Here is a 20,589-nt window from a genome sequence, read left to right as displayed (position 1 = left end):
TCCTTTTCTTGTAAACCACAGGGATCCCAGCATCCTTGGGGTTCTGTCACTCCTTTGGAATTTGGAGAAGAACCACTTCTACACGTTGGCTGGGCAAATGCCCTAGGGTTGGGCCAGTGGCTGGATTTTCTTGGTGCCACATTTCTGAGAATTGTCAATGCTCTGTAAGTCATAGAGTTGCTGGAAGAGAAAGGAGTTTTAGAGCCAACGGTAGGGCACTTGAGAAAATGATTCCAAGGCAGTCTTTCCCCTGATCTGAAAGAAGGAGTGAGTATTGATGTATCAGTGTATTCGCTGGGAGGCCGCTCCTTTTTCCTCCTTCATTTTTTGTGACCCACCTCTTTCCCCCTCTCTTTCTGCATTATGAACCTTGAGAAGAACTTTCCCTGGAGTCACCAAAGGCTTCTGCAGAATGGTGGTGTACCCACAGGTCCTCATGGTGACTTGTTGTCCCAGGCTCTTCTCTTGGGACTGGGGCTCAGCCCACCTGGGTGGAAGTTCATGCTACTGCAGTGAAGTTCCCTCTCCACTGTTGCCATCAGAAAATTTTGCTTTCTCTGTGTAAAAAGTAAAATAGAGATTCCTCTTCAAAGACTTTCCTCCCCATCTAATTAGGAATAAATAGTAACTTCTCTTAGAAGCAAAATTTATTCAAAGACCTGTGCTAACATTCTTAAGTATCTGCTAGCCATAATAAAGAAATCAATGTACTTTATGTTCTTAGCTCCCACAATTTAGCCTAAATATTTGCCCTGGCATGCTTATACTGGTCCAAGCAAGCATTAGGTCATAGCCTGTTCATCTTCCTTATTCGAAGGTGTTTTTACCTTTCTCAGCATTTCACAATTTACTTCCTCCTTCCTTGGTTCTCCTCTGCTTTTGCCTCTTTTAAAAAGTTCTAAGTTGCTAGCCAATCAGGACAAATATAGAATGTGAGGTCCCATTCCAGCCAGTGGAAACCGGACACAGCAGTAGGGTGGACGTGTCAGGTTATAAATGACCCTGTCTCCTTTGTTCGGTGTATTCTCGTGGCGAAACTGCTGGTGGGTGTATCTTTTCTGCAGAAAGTATAAAAACGGCCTTGCTGAGGAAATTAAATTTATATTCAAGTGCTATTTCTTTACGGCACTGGGGAACAAGCATTTCAAACATCTGGGAACCTGAATCCCAACTTGGAATAAACCATTTATGGAATTGGAGCCATTCCTTGCTCTACACCCTCATTTTTCCCCTGTGGAAGAACAGGGAGGGGAGGAAAAGCCTCTGGACAGAGAATATGGACCATTCTGTGGGGAAAGACACCTGTCAGGGCCATCGAGTTTCTCCAATTATCCAATGGTTCTGTTATGATATGGTTGGAAGAATAAAATCCACCGTGGATCTGAAGAAAAAAACAAGGCACCAATTTTAGAAGAGAATAATATGATATTGAGAGTCTGTGCAGACCTCTGTTCCCTTGAGGGTCTCTCTCCAAAGCTTGCATTTACTAGAAAGGCTATGAGAATGTTTCTCTTCTTTTTGATTATTAGTGTTACATAACAAAGTAATTGTGTAATTTGGAATGGATTAGTGACAGCAGAGAGGCCGATAACAGGTAATAGGCGGGCTGTGTGTGTGTGTGCGTGTGTGTGTGTGTGTGTGTGTGTTGAGGGCTCAGTAGACATCAAAGCTTGACTCCTCTTGACCTGCCATCCACCTCAGCAGCTTCAAGAAAATAGAAGAAAGCTGCCCAGACAGTTGAGATATTTTTCCCCCTATTACTTTTCCCTCCTTCAGTATCTTAACAAATTCTTCACTGTGGTTATTAAGGTGAGAACAATCTCAGTGAGAACAAATGCTTCCTCCCCTAGAGGGGCTACAGGTCTGTGAGTTTTCCCCTGAGGCAAGTGGTGTGAGAACTGGCCAGAGTTTCATGGAGTAACATGTTGGTGTCTCTATCAGTGGTTCTCAACCTGGCACAGCTCCGTCACCACAGGGGATGTTTGGAAATGTGTGTGTGTGTTTTGTGGGGAGACTGGCCTTTTTTTTACATTTTAAAATTTTTGTCTTTTAGACTTCATTTTTAGAGTGATTTTAGGTTCACAGCAAAATCAAGTAAAAGGTACAGAGATTTCCCATCTACCCCATGCCCCTACCCATGCACAGCCTCCCTCATGATCAGCATCCTCCGCAGAGTGGTGCATTTGTTATGGCTGATGAAGCTGAGACTGGCTTTTCATGCCTAGGTCTAGGGCTGCTACATACCTAGAACAGCCCTGTCCAAGGAAGACTTGTCTTGACCCAGTGCCATCCATAGCACTATAAGGAGCCCTGCTGGACTCAGACACAAGCAGGCAGGGGCCAGTTGCAGAGGCTTCCTCTTACATCCTTTGAAGTGATGGGCCTATGTGCTTTTTATTGGGTTTTCTTTTAAGGAATGTAGTTTATGGAAGAGCAAAGGTGAGTAAGAGGGCCTTGGGAATGGAGCAAGAGTCTGATGGTGTGATGCTCTTTTCTGCTGTGGATATAGCTTAATAGGAACATTCAGCAGTTACATACATCAGAAGACATGATGAATTATCTGTAATCTATCTGGGTGAGTCTAATGAGGAGACTCACTCCCATCCCAATTCTCAAGGGTCAAGAGGAACATCTTTAAAAAGGGTCTTGGGGAGCTGCAATTGAAGGCAGCTGCTTATGAGGAAGATAATGTACCAGAATTGATCAAGTATCCCTTTGCGTAAATTCTTTCCCCCACAGTCTGCACTTTCAGGGAGGCAGTGCTGGCGGAGGGTTATGAGCACAGGCTCCGGAGCCAGACTGTGAGTTTGAATTCCAGCATCACCACTTCTTTGCTAGGCATCTGTCCTTGGGCAGGTCACTGCTCTGTGCTGTAATGCCCCTGTCTTTAAAATGGGTAAAATAATGGTACCAATGTCACAGAGGCATTATAAGATTAACTACCTTTACAGAGCCTGATGTGTAGGAAGTATTCAATAATAAAAATTATTACAATCATCAGCATTTCTCCAACTAACTCCTCAACTCACTATAATTTGACTTTTCCTTAACATTCCATGGAAACTTCTCTCATTAAGGTCGCCTACACATTTTCCAACACATTGACTCATTTTCAAGCTTAATCCTATTTGTCCTCAGTGTGTGTGTCTCTTGAACTTCTAGACACTCTCCTTCTTTGAATGCTTTCTTTCTTTCTTTCTTTTTTTTGAGAGGGAGTCTTGCTCTGTTGCCAGTCTAGAGTGCAGTGGGTGCCATCTCAGCTCACTGCAATCTCCGACTACCAGGTTCAAGCGATTCTCCTGCCTCAGCCTCTCTAGTAGCTGGGATCACAGGCATGCACCAACACACCCAGCTAATTTTTGTATTTTTAGTATTGACTGGGTTTCACCTTGTTGGCTAGGCTGGTCTCGAATGCCTGACCTCACATGATCTGCTCACCTCGGCCTCCCAAAGTGCTGGGATTACAAGCATAAACCACTGCACCTGGCCTCCTCCTTTGAATTCTAAGACAGTATCCTTTTCTGGTTTCCTTCCACATCTCTGGCAGTTCTCTTTTTCCTTGGTCCCCTTCTAATGCCCACATTTTAAGTATTGAGGTCCCCAGGGCTCTGATGTCTGGCTTTATTCTTTTATCTCTCTCAGGTCTTCCTGGGTGATCTTATTCCTTCCCGTGGCTTGGGAGTCTGTGGCAGAACACTTCCATCTATGCACCTTAACACAGCTTTTTCAAATCCTCAAATAAGGTACAGAAGGTGGAGACTGTTTTAGATCCCAGGCTCTTGGAACATTTCATTGACTACTTGCTATCTATGGACTTCATGTGAGCAGATTCAAAGAAACAGCCTTTCACAAAAGGTTTAAGTCTCGATGTAGTATCTTCTCAAACTTCTCCCTCTTCTGTGTCCTTCCTCCATGTCACTTTAACCATCCACATCCTATAATGCTGAGAACAGAAAGGGGCGGGGTTGGAGGTGAACTTCTGTTGCGTGTGGTCTTTGTGTCTTCCTGCATTCCGTGGTCTACAATTCTACTAAAGCAAGTAGTCTGTAGTTGCAGGAAGGCTTGTGAGCTTTGGAGTAAACAAGACAGCCTGGGCATGGATCCTGTCTTCATCATTGTATTCTGTAATCTCTCGCTCCAGACACCTCCTTCCCGCAGCCCTGCGGCTTGAGACTGCCTCTCTATGATGCTAAATCCCCAGCTTCCTCTTTTCCTTGCTTGCCCCCTTGTTTTGCTGACATCCCTCTTCCTGATGCATGCTAAGACGGGGACAAGCAAGGCACATTTTTACACTTTTGCAAATACTTTTATTTTGCTCTTACAGTGGATTGATTTTTTTTTTTTTTAGGTATAGATTTCCAGGTTAAAAAGTTCCCCATCCAAATGTTGAAGGAATTGCTCTGTAGAATAACAATAGTGGTATTGTTATAGAGAATGATTCCATTGTCTTTCTGATTGCTGTTCCTTTATAAATGTATACCTCTTGCCTGGAACCTCTTAGCATCTTCTCTTTATCTCCAGGGCTCTGGCATTTTGTAATTGTGTGCCTTGACATATGTGTGTGTGTATGTGCGTGTATGTGAACATACATTCATATTTGTGCACTTGTGTTAATTGTGCTGGAAACTGGGTAATTTGGGTGAAATTTCCATAAGTTTTTTAGTTTTCCATTCATCTCTTCTAGTCATATTCGTTTTCCCTGTCTCTCTCTCTCTGGGATTTCTTTTAATTAGATGGTGGATCTTTTTATCAAACCTTTGATTTTCTTATCTTTCCTTTTTTATTTACCACCTCTTTCCTCTTTGTTTAATTTTCTGGAAGATTTCTTGGCTTTATCTTCCACTCTCCTTTAACTTTAAAATTTTGACGATCGTAATTTCCAAGGACTCTTCACTACCCTTGAATTGTTCACGTTTTAAATATTGCCTTGCTTGTATAGATGCAGTGTTTTCACTGACGTCTCTGAGGATATTAGTAGTTTTTTTTTTTAGAAAGTCTTCTTCTGCTTCCTGCATTGCCTCTGTTTCCTGCAGATCGCTGATTGTCTACTTGTCTTGTGCTCTCCCATGCCGGAGCTTTGCTGAAGTGCCTGGTGATCTTGACTGCTTCTTCATATTTAGGAATTGAGCCCTAGAAAGCTAGTGCGATTCTGCCTTGTGTGCGTGGGAAGGGCTTGCCAACTGGCAGGTTTCACTGTGGCATGATCACAGAATGAACTTGACTTTCCACTGGTAGATCTCCAAATGTCCATACCGAGAGGTATTTTTTGAGAGAATTCATCCAGAGATGTATTCTCTAATCTCCTGCAGGGTGCTGGTATGAGATGAGATTGGTGTGATGGGGAGGCAGGGTTGCAGGAAGAAGGGGCTCAGCTTCATGCTTCATCCCAGCCCTCCCCTGAGCCTTCTGAGTTCAGTGTCTCTGGGTAAACCACTAGAGTCCTGTGGGAAGGGAGCAAGGTGATGGTGGGGGCACCTTGTTCCCGCCTGGAGCCTCACTCCACCTCAGCCTTCCTGGCTCTCTTGTCCTTTCACATAGTGATCCTTTCCAGCAGAACTGGCTGCCGGCAAATATTCCCCCTGCAGTCCTGTTGGTCATCTCTTCTTCAACTCTTTCCTCTTTCCTCCTCTTGCCTCTTTCTTCTTTTGACTTTTTAAATTCCAAAATATTATTGAACTATCTTATTTTCTCTTATCACCTCTTTTCCTCTTTCTCCTTGTGCACAGATATTTTTTGAATTTCCTTTTTTGTATTTTAGTAGAGGGAATGGTTAGTGTATGTTTGAGGAGGGAAAGAGGATAAAAACCAGTGCTTAGTTTTCCCTGTTTAACTGGAATTCGCTATAAAGTTTTTCAAAAAGTTTACAAGGTGTTTTCAGGAACTGGCTTCTTTTTTGCAAGGCAAGTGATTATTGTGAGTATTTGGGCAACCACTTAGAGCCACTTTTCCATACGGTCTCCAAACACAGTCAGATATTTATCATGGATTGGAATAAGGCTGTCTGTGCTGATGGAGTGGAATCAGGGTCCTCCATTTGTATTTACCAGTCTCCCATTTAGTTCTGCCTCATTGGTGCTTCACCTCGCTATTTGATGGGAAATATTCTCTCCATAAACTTCAGTAAGATGTAATGGATTTCTGCAGTAGAAATATTGTTCAAGCTGCAAAACCAAATCACAGCAGGCACTTTGTCTGGGGACTGTGTGTCTAGCAAAGCAGCCATTCAAAACGCCAGTTGTATGAAGCCACAAACAGTCACAGCTAATTCACTTTACAGGAATTTTATTTGTATGTATGGGAGAACCACGGCACCAACAGAACCATTCTTCTACCAAGACTGCAGCGTTAATTATCTTTGCCATCTTGGGCTTTTTGAGTAACTGTATGTCCTTACTGGATTTTTTCTTTGGGTTAGAAAGAAGTGGGAGTGGAACTGGGGTTGATGAAGACACAAATGATGTTCTTTGAAGCCATTGGGTCAATGTGGATATTTCAAGAGTGGGGCAGCTGGCCCAGCTGCTGGTATGGAGATCATGATGCAGCTTCGTTACTGTCATTTGTGAAACTTGGCTCAGCTTAGGTCCAGGCCCACAGTGGACTTACCTCCCTGTGAACAAGGGAGGGTTGATGGCTGAGTGCAGTAAAAGATACAGGATACTCCCCTGGGAGTCTGGTGGCCAGCTGGAGAGGCTCTAGGTCTTTGAGCCACTCATCAGAGTTTCTTGATCCTGACTGTAAATGGGACTCACCTGGGGAGCTCTCACAATCTGATGTCCAGCTCGCACCCCCAGACCAATGTAATCAGAACCACTGGGGATGAAATCCAGCATCAGCCATTGTTAAAGCTCCCTAGAAGAGGAGGTGCAGGGTGCACACTACTGCTAGGTCATTTTTAAAATCCTATTGTTGCTACATAAGAAAATAAACGTATTTAAAACTCTTATTTTGAACTAATTTGGACTTGGGAGAAAGTGAAAATAGTTTATGCCAGGGTCATTTAAATTTACCTTGATTTTGCAGCTGTTTCCATGGTTTGATAGGTGAGTAATTCTCAAGAAAGAGAATTTAGGGTGGTTCTCTGAATTCAGAATACAGAGCATTCGAGGAATACGCTTCCAGTGGATTTTGCTAATAAAGAAAATGTGGGCCGGGCATGATGACTCACACCTGTAATCTTAGCACTTTGGGAGGCTGAGGTGGGTGGATCACTTGAGGTCAGGAGTTTGAGACCAGCCTGGCCAACATGGTAAAATCCTGTCTCTACGAAAAATACAAAAATTAACCAGGCATGGTGGCAGGTACCTGTAATCCCAGCTACTCGAGAGGTTGAGGCGTGAGAATCGCTTGAGTCCAGGAGGTAGAGGTTGCAGTGAGCCAAGATTGCGCCACTGCCCTCCAGCCTGGGTGATGGAGAGAGACTCTATTTCATTTAAAAGAAAAAAAAAGGCAACCTATAGAATGGAAAAAAAATTGTAAGCCATGTATATCTGATAAGAGGTTAATATCTAAAATATACGAGAAACCCAAACAACTGAATTTTTATATATATATAACATATATATATATAACATATATATAATATATAATATATATATATATAACACACCCCCCAAAAGAAAAAAAAAGAAAATGTTTGTGATGGGAACAGTAGTTGGGGGTTGTCTGTGGACAGGGCTGGAAACTGGCCGGATGTGACGTCACCAGGTCCTGCGTCTCTCTTGGTGTGTGCAGGTCCCGTGGCTGTCATCAGTGGTGAGGAGGACTCAGCCAGCCCACTGCACCACATCAACCACGGCATCACCACGCCCTCGTCGTTGGATGCCGGGCCCGACACTGTGGTCATCGGCATGACCCGCATCCCTGTCATTGAGAACCCCCAGTACTTCCGTCAGGGACACAACTGCCACAAGCCGGACACGTGTAAGTACTGGGATGGAATGCTCTCCCTCCTGGGGAGGGGAGGGTGGTTGCTGATAGACCATGTACCTGGGGTTCTGGAACCTTCTAGGGTGACCTGCTACCTGCCAACCTCCCACTTTCTAAGAGACCCTCCCTGTTTGTCTCAAAACTTGAAGAATAGCCTGAGCCAGGAGTCCCCAGGACCAGAGTCCTCTGGGAAGGGGGTCCTGTGGGTCTGAATCTGCTTCCCTTTTTTCTTCACCTGGGCTCAGCAGGACCCTGGGTGCTCCCAATAAGGCAGGAGACACAGAGAGGCTGTTCTTCTCTCTAGACCTGGCCTATGTAACTAGGAAACATAACCTGACTCTGTTTAGACAGCAGCCCCTGAGCTCACCAGAACCTCCACCCAAGCCTCCATGAGGGGGAAGGGAATAAAGGGCGGTGAGTACCTTTGAATGGAAACATCTCTCTATCTGCCCCTCCAGTGCCCCGAAGTGTGCACTTTCTGAGAATCAGATCACGGCCCCAGCGCTAGGAACTCTCACCTCCCCACTGCAGATGTCTCACTCAGACCAGAGGGCTCAGGGCACCTGTTTCCCTCTCATCTCCCCTCTCCTGTTGGTTCCAACCCCGCTCCTTGTCCTTCTGCTGAGCCCTGCTAGGCCCCCTCTCAGCTCCTGGAGCCTCAATGACTTGGCTGTCCATCCAGCAGGGTTCCTCCTGCTGTGTGCCCAGGTTCAATCTGGGCCCAGCAACACCCAAGCACACCCCCGCTCCTCCTACTCTTCCTGTCCCCAGGAAATGATCCGCTGTATCAAGAGAGAGCACAGCAGCTCCTGGAGAACAGGGACACCCATGCCTGCCTAAGAGCTGGAAGGACAGAAGTGATCGGCTAGGTTGAGGCCTCACCTTACAGACAGGAATACCGAGGCTCTGGGTGGCTGCCCCAGGCTTCCTGACAGTGGGTTCATTTCATGTCTCAGTGGGTTGCAGGGAGGGCCTAGGAAGAGGCGCTTTTTGGTCTTGCTCAGCCCCTGGGCGGAGCTCTCTGTACTTGGAGCACAGTCTTTGTAGCTCACAGAACTCTTGCTGCTCCTGCTGGTTCATCCTACAGCAGAGTGGGCACTGGGCTATCCCCATCAGCCTTTGCTTCATTTCCCTGGCTCTGAGTTTTAGGAGAGCATTGCCACAGTGGGAGGGAGTGGGCTTGAGTCAGCATAAGGTCATCATTTGCCTCCTAACCTTGGGTGTTCTCCAGAATCTGTCTCAGTGTGTATCAGATGCTCCCTGTCAGTATCAGAAAAAGGACACATGGGTTCTGAACCAGGGCTGGGCAAGGAAGAGAGATACCTGTTTTTCAGATAAACCATGGGAAGCACAGAACAAAGATTAGTTCACTTCTGGCGAAATTTCCTGTCTCAGATCAGGCTCACCCCAGGACTGGCCTGGGTAGGACTGGGAGGAAGGACCTTCTATGGTGATAGTTGGGTCCAAGCTCAGTCTAGGGTTGATACTGAGTTTCCTAGGGTGCTGTTGATATTTGAGCAGAGACCTAGACATTGCTATGTTCAATATACAGTTGGTTCTCATTATCTGTAGCAGTTGTGTTCTGTGAAGTCGCCGTGAACACTGAATTAGTGAACACTGAACCATTGCTCGTAGGGAAGACACGAGGTTAGGTTCCTGTGAGCCTCGGGTCACATTTTATCAACCAGTCAATACATAACCTTGTCATATGTTTCTGTTTAAAGACACCTTATTTAATACATATTGTTGATTCATTAACATTGAACTCATGGCCATGGCCACCATCACTCTTCCTGAGCAAAGCTTATCTAACACATGTGTTTTTTCTGTGAGGCACATCACAGCTGTCCTAAGCTAAGGAACACTAGCCAATACTTCAGAACGATGCTTGGGGGCCCTACCAAACTGCATAGTCACTAGCAACAAGCACAAAAGTGTAAAAAAATATGGTCTGGAATAGACCACAAAAAAGGTAGTTGTTTATAGTATGAGAGCTGAAACAAGAATTTTAAGACAACGTACATGATAAATATGACAGATGACAGGTTTTTTTTTTCCAATTAAAATAAATGATTTTTTTTTAAAAGGAAGAAGGCAGATATCTCCTTGTTGAGTCTCAGCTGGAAACGTGCCCCTAGGGTCACATTTTGTCACTCTACACATGGCCCTAAATGACCAGGAAAGTGCCTTGAGTCTTGGTTTTGGCATTGCACATAAATTTTAGAAAGTAAGTGAATGCCCAAATACAGAATCTGTGAATAATGAGGATCCCTCTGTCCTCTTTAGTGGAAGCTCTGGATTCCTGGTGCAGAATATGATCTCATGATCATATCTGCTCACAGAAGCTCCTGATACCAGGTTATCCACACAGTTGCCAGATGGGATGACTCTCTGGTGTGTTGGAGGCAAGTTTCCTCTGGGCCATCAGAATAAGTGTCCCCATGGAAGTCTGGGAGCCATGGAGAGAGCTATGGGGCCTGGTGAGCATCCTTTGGTGTCAAAACAAAGCATAGCCAAGGACTCATCCCACTAGGCAAACCATGTGGAGGAAGTCTTCCTTCTAGAGCCCTCTAGATTTGTGATTCAAAGTGGCTATTCTCAGGATGCAGACAGTTCTTCAGTGTAAACAAGAAAAGGTTGGTGAAAATGGGAAAGCAGCATGTTTATTGATGAGACTTGAAGGAGCAGGGGAAAACAAACAATGCCTTATCAGAGGAAAATCATGAGATGACTCCAGATCATCAGAACCCCCTGATGCTGGGGAAAGTAGCCCTTTTAGAGAAGTGGGACATTCTGTTCCATCAATAGACAGCAAATGGCTCCTAATTGTTTTCAGAAAACATGAGTGGCATGACAGACAATGAGCAGGAGCATTGTAGCTGCATTTGTCTAATCCTCCCTCTGCTAATCCTTTGGTGACTCACACAGACAGGGTGAAAGGGGACCCAGGCCAGTCCTCAGCAGAGATTTACTGGCTGAGCCAGCAGCAGGTCTCTGATTAACCAAGACTTCATCAGTCGAGGGAACAGACTCCAAGACACATCCCTGTGTGCGATGAGACACTATCATAAATAATTAAAGCCACATGCATCTTGGCATATAAATAAGTGGAGAGTATTTATGGTGCGGCAGATAAGGCCAGGGTCACTCCTTTGGGGGGATGGCAAGAACCAGGAAGGTTAAGAGAATAAAAATGCTCACATTGTGAATCCCCCAGGGGGTCTCCTCATTCTGATTCCCTTCTTTGTCCCATTTAAAAATGTGTAATGTGGGGTGGAATTGCATGAACATAATGCTACCTGACTTCACGCCTTATTTCCCCATCCTCCCAGTGATGGATTAAGCACAAATGTGCTTTTCTTTCTGTACTTACGTATTTATTATAAATAGTGGGATCTTTCTGATGGAAATGATTAGGATGCTGGTCCTCTCCTTGCTTCTCACTTTCTATCTGCTTTCAATCTGGTCCGTAGCATTTTTCCTAGCATGTCAGGCTGCAAGGATATTTAGAGATCACCTGGTACAATCCCTTATCAGATGTTTGCATCCCCACACCTATGTTCCCAGCAAGGGCTCTACATTTGACATTGTCTTTATTCTGCATTTATTTAGCCTTTCCAGGGATTCCGAAAGAGCTGAATAAAGATGCTCCTAGTTTGCAATGTATACAGAACCCAAAGCCTAATAAAGCCCCCCTCATTATTTTTGTATAGCCCTCTGGTTCTTGAGAGCATCAGGAAATGGATACAGCCCTCCTGGTCACACAGCTGAGGACCCTAGACTTTGGGCCAGGTCCGATAGAATGAGAAGTCAAGGGACCAGTCCAGATGGGTCACTTGGGAGAAGCTAAAAGTTATTTGTAGCAACATTGGACCCTCAGTTACCTTTGTCACCCATGTGGCAGCTCTGGACTGCAGTAAGTTGTTCATGGATGAGGGCTGGACTGCTTGCTGCTTTTTCAGGAGTCACACATTGGCCCTTTCCCATAAGCCAGTTGAAAGGCTTCTTGGTTCATCTTAAGGATGAACAGGGTTCTCTGTTCATCCTTTTCTCCCCACACCCATACTCTTAGTTGAGAAAACAGAGACCATCTGGGGAGAGGCAACTGCCTCTGCCCCGTCCTTCTGTCCTTGGGTGTCCTTGTCAGCCTTTGCTCCCATGTTGTCCCTGTCTCAGAGGAAGCAGCGTCTCCATTTTCCCAGAGTCATCCCCTCCCAGCCTTCCCAGTCTGGGTCTGCAAAGATGGCCTGTCTCCATCCTGGGTGGCCCGCCCTTTCCTCTCTTCTCCCCCTTGAGGTAGTGTCTGTCTGCTCCTCTGCCCATCGCCACACCTCTTGTAGGTCTCTGTCCTGAAGGTCCATCTGTTTCTTTTCCCCAGGAGCCCCTCCACTCTCCATCCACGATCACTTCACGAAACCTGACCATGTTCCTTTGAGCTTCCTTTCCTCCTTAGCATCCGAGTCACTTTCCACTGTGCTGATTTTTCCCCTTTCATCTATTTAATCCATGTTTATTGAGGGTTTGTGTCAGCCTTTCTTTTAGGCACTGGAAACACTGGGGAACAAGAGACACATGGTCTCCACCCTCATGGGCTCACGTCCAACCATAGCTGAACCCCAAGACATGGAATGGCGCCCCCTGCTGCAGGACCACTGAGAGCACCTTGTGCCCTCCCTCCCTCCCTTCCTGTCTTTCTCTCTTCTTCAGCCTTCTGCTGATGACTCACCAGCCTTTATTCCTTCTTTCCAGATCATCATTCCCACACCTCCAGCCACTACCTTGAAATGCCCATTTTCCCTCCTCACCCTCACTCCCTCTCCTTTCCTTCCACACCCTGTTCGTCTTTTAACACCTCTTTCATTTCTCGCTTCTTGTGAATTCTTCCTAGCCCCATGCTATCGCAATGGGACCTTTCCTTCCTTCCTTCTAACCCATAGCTTAGTCAGTGCCATGCCCCAGTCTTGAATGACTTTGAGCCAAATCATAGGTCAGCCTGTCGTTTCTCAAATATACATGTCCTGTTTCCCAAACCCGACTTTGAGTTTATTCCTAGTGTCATAATTCTTTATTTTCAACAGAAACCACAGCATGGAACTAGGGTCAAAGAAGGTGCTAACTAAGATGTGTCAGATGACTCCACGCCCAGGCTCTCTAGAAACTCAGAGAGGGGCCAGGCACTGTGGCTCACCTCTGTAATCCCAGCACTTTGGGAGGCCGAGGCGGGTGGATCACGAGGTCCAGAGATCGAGACCATCCTGGCTAACACGGTGAAACCCCGTCTGTACTAAAAATACAAAAAATTAGCCGGGCATGGTGGCAGGTGCCTGTAGTCCCAGCTACTCGGGAGGCTGAGGCAGGAGAATGTCATGAACCCGAGAGGCGGAGCTTGCAGAGAGCCAAGGTTGCGCCACTGCACTGCAGCCTGGGCGACAGAGCGAGACTCTGTCTCAAAAGAAAAAGAAAAAGAAACTCACAGAGAGGAAAAGGAAAATATTATTGATTTGTATCAACAGCCTCTTTAGAGCAAGCACTGGGCTGGTGTTTTATGTTTTTTTTCTTATGCGATCTTTAACTAGCTCTCTGAGGGGGAGCTACTACTCCCATTTTATAGCTAAAGAAACTGAGACTCAGAGAGCTTAAGTTACTTGATCCAGATCATACAAGAGAGAGCCTGAGATTTAAACTCAGACCCGCTAACTCCAGCATCCATCCCTCCCCTATCAAATCTCGTTGCCTAGACTTCTAGTGATTGACATATACTCAGCATGGCTGGAGGTAAGGGAAGCAACCTATTAAGGACAGTTCTTTTGTTTTGTAGAGGCTCATTCTTCTGTTTCTAGGATAAGGACAGCCCTGTATAGGGTGTTCAGGGTTGGCTGAAGGCCTCTGAAGTCATGAGGCTGGGCCAACCTCGGTCTGGCTGTTGGCACTTATTACCCCTCTCTGAATTCTCCATAGAATCAAGTTCTTGAGGGGCCATGACTGCCTTCAGATAAGGTGATACTTGGCCCTGGGGTTAATTTTTATTTATTTTAAAGAACAGTTTTAGAATAGGTTTAGATTTACACAAGAATTTCAGAAAGTACAGAGAGCACCCACATATTCCCTTTAAGTCCCCACCTGTCACTACAGTTTTCTGTATTATTAACATTTTGCATAATTATGGTATATTAGTTGCAATTGGTGAACCACTATTGATACATTTTTATTAACTAAAGCCACAATTTAAGAAGGGTTCACTGCTTGTGTTGGACAAGTTCTGTGGGTTTTGACAAAAGCATAGTGTCATGTATCCACCATGACAATGTCAGACAGAATAATTTCACTGTCCAAAATGTCCGCTGTCCTCCATCTGTTTATCCCCTCACACCCTTCAATCCCTGGCGACCACTGATCTTTCTACTGTCTCTATAGTGTTGTCTTTTCCACATGTCATATTGTTGGAATCATAGTGTGTAGCCTTTTCAGATTGGCTTCTTTCACTTAGCAATATATGTTTAAGGTCCTCCATGTCTTTTCCTGGCTTGATCGCTCATTTATTTTTTTATTTTTTATTTTATTTACTTATTTATTTATTCTGAAATGGAGTTTCACTCTGTCGCCCAGGCTGGAGTGCAGTGGCGCATTCTTGGCTCACTGCAAGCTCCACCTTCTGGGTTCACACCGTTCTCCTGCCTCAGCCTCCTGAGTAGCTGGGACTACAGGCACCCGCCACCACGCCTGGCTAATTTTTTGTATTTTTAGTAGAGAAGGGGTTTCACCGTGTTAGCAAGGATGGTCTCGATCTCTGGACCTCGTGAACTGCCCATCCTGGCCTTCCAAAGTGCTGGGATTACAGGCGTGAGCCACCGTGCCCGGCCTGATAGCTCATTTATTTTATTTTATTTTTTTTTGAGACAAAGTCTTTCTTGTCCCCAGGCTGGAGTGCAATGGCTCAATCCCAGCTCACTGCAGCCTCCACCTCTCGGGTTCAAGCGATTCTCATTTATTTTTATCACTGAGCAATACTTCATTGTATGGCTGTATTACAGTTTTTATTTCCTCACTTAGTGAAAAGCATTGTGTTAGTTTCTTAGGGATGCCGGAATACAGTACCACAAGTTGGGTGGCCCCAAACAACAGAAATTTTTTATCTCTCAGCTCTGGAGGCCCAAAGTCTGAAATCAAGGTGTTGACAGGGCCATCCTCCCTCTGAAACCTGTAAGGGAATCAATCCTTCCTTTCCTCTTCCTAGTTTCTGGTGGTGTTGCTGGGAATCTTTGGCATCCCTTGGCTTGCAGCTGCATCACTCCCACCCTCTGTCTTCATAAGACTGCCTTTTTGTAAGAACACCAGACATATAGTTTTAGGGGCCCATCTTTATCCTCACTTAACTAATCACATCCATGGTGACTCCATTTCTAAATAAAGTTTACATTGTAAGGCACTGGGAGTTAGGGCTTTGACCTAGCTTTTTTGAGTGGGACATAACCTGTAACAGACAACTTCATTGCTTCCTCTTTTGGGCAATTATAAATAAAGCTGCATAAACATTCATGTGCAGGTTTTGTGTGGAAATAAGTTTTTAACTCATTTGCATAAATACCTAGACACGTGATTGCCTGGTCATATGGTAAGAATATGTTTAGCTTAATAAGAAATAGCAAAACTGAATGGTTATACCAAGTGAGGTTCATTGCATTTCACGTTAGACTGGCTTTCACCAATCAGCTCCTGCCCGAGGGTCTCCTGGCACTTGTGGATGCACACTGTCCTTCTTGGTGTGCCTGGTGAAGTGTATGTGTTGTGTGTGTGTGTGTGTGGCCACACACATGTGTGATTGTACCAACCTTTCTCTCTTCTGCTCTAAAGTATACCGGTAACTGATGACTGTGTAATTCTTATTGGATATTCACATTGACTAATAGTGAGCACGCTTCACTTCTAAGCTGTCATCGGTCAAAGACCAATTGCCATGTTTACTAAAAGACTGGCACGTCTTGGTACCAACCAATGTGTCCATGCCTTCACAGCATTTCAAAGGCAGCTTGTCAGGGTGATTCTCCATGATGTCAGCCCTGAACCCCACCTTTCCAGGCATCCTAATTCTTTTCACTTTCCCGGAAGTCTTGTTAACACTTTCTCTTTCCCTACATGTCACTTTCAAGCTGGTTTCCATGCTGAATCCATTCTTCCACATGAGTTTCTAGATTTTAAACTATAGATGTGCATTCAGCTGCTCCTGGCTGGTCACCCCTTCCCATTTCTTTCCTAGATCTGTCCTACATCCTCCCTGGCTGACCTGGTAGCTCTGTCTTGGGGTTGTCTTGGCCCCTCACTCTCATGACATTGCCAAAACTCCATCTCTGTTGGTTCTCTTCAACTTCCTTTTCTCTTTTACTCCTTCAGTCAGTCAACAAACATCCACTGATCCCTTCTTAAGTACCAGGCACTCTCTGTTAGGCCCTGGGGATAGAGCAGAGAACCTACCCTTTCTTACCCCTCTTTAGCTACAGAGCAGTAGTGTGGAGTTCCTGGCCTCACTCTCTTTCCCTAGGAAAACTGCTTGATGCATTCCCCTCTAACATATCAGCCCACAAGGCAAGAACATCTGCACAGATAACCAAAGCTGGAACTGCTAGATCTGTGCACTGTCTCTTTAGCTGGGACCAGTGGTTCCTTCATCAGAGTGTGCAAGCGGCTTATCTCCTCCTTTTCTTCTGGGTCAATTAACCATGAAGCTTGCTTTTTCTGGAAGAGGAATTGCCCAGGCCAGTTTCCAGCTGTGGTGGGGAGCACAGAGCCTGTGTGCGTAATGCAGTATTAATAGTGCATCAGCGTGATATGGATTTCTGTCACCTTCTATACTAACAAATATCGCTTAGCGTAGGGAAATGATGGGTGTTTATTCCCAGCCACTTAACTCAGCCTAATGGACTTGCAGATGAAATATGGAAAATGGGCTCCTTTGTCTAGGAGGCTGGGGCCCTTCCTGGAACCAGTAACAGAGGCAACAGCAGCAGCTGCTACTCCTGCAGAAAAAGTCTTTCTAGTTCTTTCTCTAGAAGAAGTCTGGGATGGACTTGCCTGATGCAAAGAAGGAGATCTGGTTACAGGGCTGGGCTGGGAGCATGGGGTGTGCAGCTGAAGAGGGTAGGTTGGCATACCAGGGGCTGCTGTTTGCTTCCTGCGGTTGTTTTAGGAGGCAGGCTCTGCTAGATGTGACATGGGAGAGAAATAGGACCAAGGTGGGTGGGGGATTCTGATGGGTCCCCTCTTTTATTCTCCTGGTTGGATCTTGACAATCCACTCTAGGGGAACCATAAGATGAATCTTGGTGACTCTTGGTTAATAATGGAAACATTTAGCTTTAACCTTTTTCACCAGTTCAGTATCTCCAGGCCCTGCTTGGTAGGCAGTGTTTCATAAAACATTTTAAATGGACATAAATTAGTATTGTCTCCCTCTGATTTTTCTTCAATCTTATCTTCAGATTCAATTAGAATAACTAGGAGACCCCCAGGAATTCTGTGATGCTAGGTTTGGTAAGCCCAAGGTCTCTGGAGGGAGGGATGAGTCTGAACACATTACTAGTATTCTTTCTTTCTAGAAAGAGCTGGATGTTGCCAGAATGAGATATCTTGGGAGCCAAGCAAATAAGTCCTGGGCCCATGGGCTTGAACTTTAGTATACATACAAGCTTGTCCACAGAGTCTCAGCCTCAAGATATTAATCTCTGCTGGGTGCTGATGTCTGAGTTCCCTAAATGTTGGTACAATCCAAGCATAGCACTTTGACATTTTTCCCCCATTCCAGGAAGAAAAAAAATCATATGAAGCCATTTCCCTGAAATTAATTGAAAACACTAGACTTTCCTAGCATGCACTTTGGAGCTAAAACCAACTAGTTCAAAGTGACAGATTAGCATTCATCTCCCTGGGCCAAGACCACCTGCCGTCCTTGTGGTTATCATGACCTCATCTGCTCTGTGCCTCACTGCCATAATCACATACTCAAAGTTAGTAGCTGCATGCAGTCATGCTAATTAAGTAATTAGGTCTAATTATGCTCACTGTAAATACAAGGTAATTGGCTTTAAAAAAGTACTTGAGGGATAAGCATTCACTTCATGGTCGAGGAGGGGAAGAATGATGAGACCCCCAGCCAGCTTGGAGTAATGTCATTTCATGGTGGGATGGGAGCCCAGGGGAAGCTGCACCCAAAAGCTGAAGGTGAGCAGAACATGGAGTGGGTCCTTTCTGTTTTGCTCAGCGGTCTAGAAACAGAAGGACTACTTGTCTTCCTGGCATGTTTTGGCTTCAGTCTTGTCTTCAAGGAGTAAGAGGATTAACTTTCCTCCAGAGATCCTTTCTAGCTCAAGATTTCCCAGAGATAAGTAATTTATGTTTTTTCTTCGTCAACTGGATTCAGGCATCCAGTCTGTATTGGAGTTTTAAAGGGTCATAATTCTGAACCAGATAAAACATATACATAGGGGTCAGATAGGAATCAAAAGATGAGCATTATTGTTGCGCCCAAGAAGGCAGCTTGGGCGTAAAGCCAAAATGGGCTTTTTGGTGCTTCTCCTGTCTTGAACTTGGATGTACAGATAGAATTTGGGTTTGCTGAGCAGATATTATTCATTCAGTTGCATGGAGGGTCATGGTTTACCTTACCTTTTGGAAGCCAGAGAGCTTAAGAACACCCCAGGAAGCTCATATGCACAGGGAGAGACTCCCTTTCCTTCATGAACTTTGCCCAGAAGAGAAATGTGATGGTGGATGATGGACTCCACCCTCGTCACCCATCAAATAAGTCACTTGCTTTTCACAGGGAGAAGCCAGGAATGCAGGGTGAGGGAAGAGCTTAGGGTTACTTCCCATGTCTCCAAGGAGTCAGACATTCTTATTTTAAGGGCAGAAGTTAAAAATCAGGGAAAGGGAAAAAGATCTCCTTCTCCCACCTACAAGCAGGAATCTCGGTAGTTGATGGTGGTCTCTATTAGTGTTCTCTTTCCGAAAGCCCTTTTCCAGGAGAAAGCAGTCATCATCTCCATCTTGCTATGAGTGAACACGTGAGTCATTCCTTATGACAGATGTCCCAAAGAATTTGTCGGTTCTCATTCCCCTTGCACTATATTGTTGATGGTCAATAACTAAAAACCAAAGCTCTACCCACATCTTAGCCAAGAAGCCAAGAGTACAACTGCCCTTCCATCTTCTCTCCAGCTGCCTTTAATTCATTGTTTTGCAAATTGTTCTCTGAAGGATATGAATAGGCATTGCTTAAAAAAAAAAGTTTCATGGTAAAATAATTTTGGGAAAACCTGGATTAAGTAACTTTCGTACTGTAGGATTCTGAGAGCCTTTAATGCTAGAGATCCCTGAGACTTACCAAGAATGACCTTTGGTCTGCAGCACTTCTCAAATTTCTTGAGCTACTGAACCTGATTTTGAGGTATACCTGTTAGCATCTCTGTAGACACAGATGTTTCAATGGATCCCATTCAGGGCTGTTCTGGGGTTTGGGGGCTCCATTGTTGCCTCCCCAGCAGGTGTGGTCACTCACTGTGACAGTACCCAGATGGGCCTGAACCCATTTGGCACAGGCACTGTCACATTTCCTCTCAAGCCCCTCGGAGGGACAGGACGTAGCTGCATTCCGTGGGAATAGCCCGAATTGGGGTGGTAACATTCTTCAGGATTTCTGGCAGAGCACTAAGTGCCCTCCACTTAAATGGATCAGGGGATCTTTGCCTGTTGTTCTCTTCCTAGAAGCTCTTGCAGGTGCTTCTAACACTTCCTAAACCCCAGATCCGGAGATGCTGGTCATGGCCAAATTTTCACTGCATTCCTCGTTTCCAGGCAGATCTGCTGCCTCTTAGGAATGGAATCTTAGGGAGCTGCTCCAAGGAGAAATGCTCAAACCAAGATGCAGGCAGCCTTCTCAAAGTCACTGTTTCCAAACAATTGTTGGGAAGGTCAAAACATCTTCTTATTTAAAGAAGAGAATATAATGGTCTTGGCATGGAGTAGGCAGGGTCTAGCGGCTGAGAGAATGAACTGAACTAGGGGGTTACAGAGGATCCTTTTTCATTAGAAACAAAAGTGACATGAGCGTGGGTGGCCTTAGACCCAGGTCCCAGCCTACCATCTCAGCCACTGCATGACTGTGGGCAAGACACCTGCCTTCTCTAAATTTGAGATAAGAAAAGGTGACCACCTTAGCAGGTATCTTTTGAGATGAAGGGGTACGAGAATTTGAAAATACTCTGTAAACTTGTATAAGTGACAATATGTGATCATCCTTGCCTTGACAGCAATATTTTTACAACTATCATTACAATTTCTGATATAAATATGCTGTTGGGGGAAACCAGCTTGATGGTACCAAAAAATATATTTTCCAAGCTTGGATTTATTTCTGAAAAAAGAATCCCCTCCAGCGACTTCTTTCCCCCAACTCTAAGAAGCAGCATTTTATCACCCGGCTCCACAGCTATGAAGATGCTCTTAGGAGTCGGAACTGTAATATGTTGGTTGTCAGGAAATGATGGATGTAGATGAGCAGAGGGCTCAGGCCAATTTCCTTTTGGGTTAATGAGACCGAAACGCTGTGGGCTCAACTAGAAGGTGGCAGAGAGATTCATGGCGAGATTCTTTTGTTTGTGTTTTTGTTTGATTG

General features: G+C 45.1%; 1 protein-coding gene across 14 annotated transcripts in view; it reads left to right on the top strand.

Moving 5' to 3' along the window:
- The window catches only part of NTRK3 (neurotrophic receptor tyrosine kinase 3), a 397,164-nt gene that overhangs the window by 215,547 nt on the left and 161,028 nt on the right, over positions 1-20,589 (top strand). For all 14 annotated transcript variants that reach the window (XM_055362905.2, XM_055362904.2, XM_055362906.2 and 11 more), the window contains one exon: positions 7,732-7,920. In XM_055362905.2, the coding sequence (XP_055218880.1) occupies positions 7,732-7,920 (189 nt within the window). The remainder of the gene's footprint in view (positions 1-7,731; positions 7,921-20,589) is intronic.

Source organism: Gorilla gorilla, chromosome 16, assembly GCF_029281585.2.
Source record: "Gorilla gorilla gorilla isolate KB3781 chromosome 16, NHGRI_mGorGor1-v2.1_pri, whole genome shotgun sequence".
NCBI lineage: Eukaryota > Metazoa > Chordata > Mammalia > Primates > Hominidae > Gorilla > Gorilla gorilla.
Note: the sequence above shows the minus strand (reverse complement) of the source record. Positions and strands in the feature narration are given on the sequence as shown.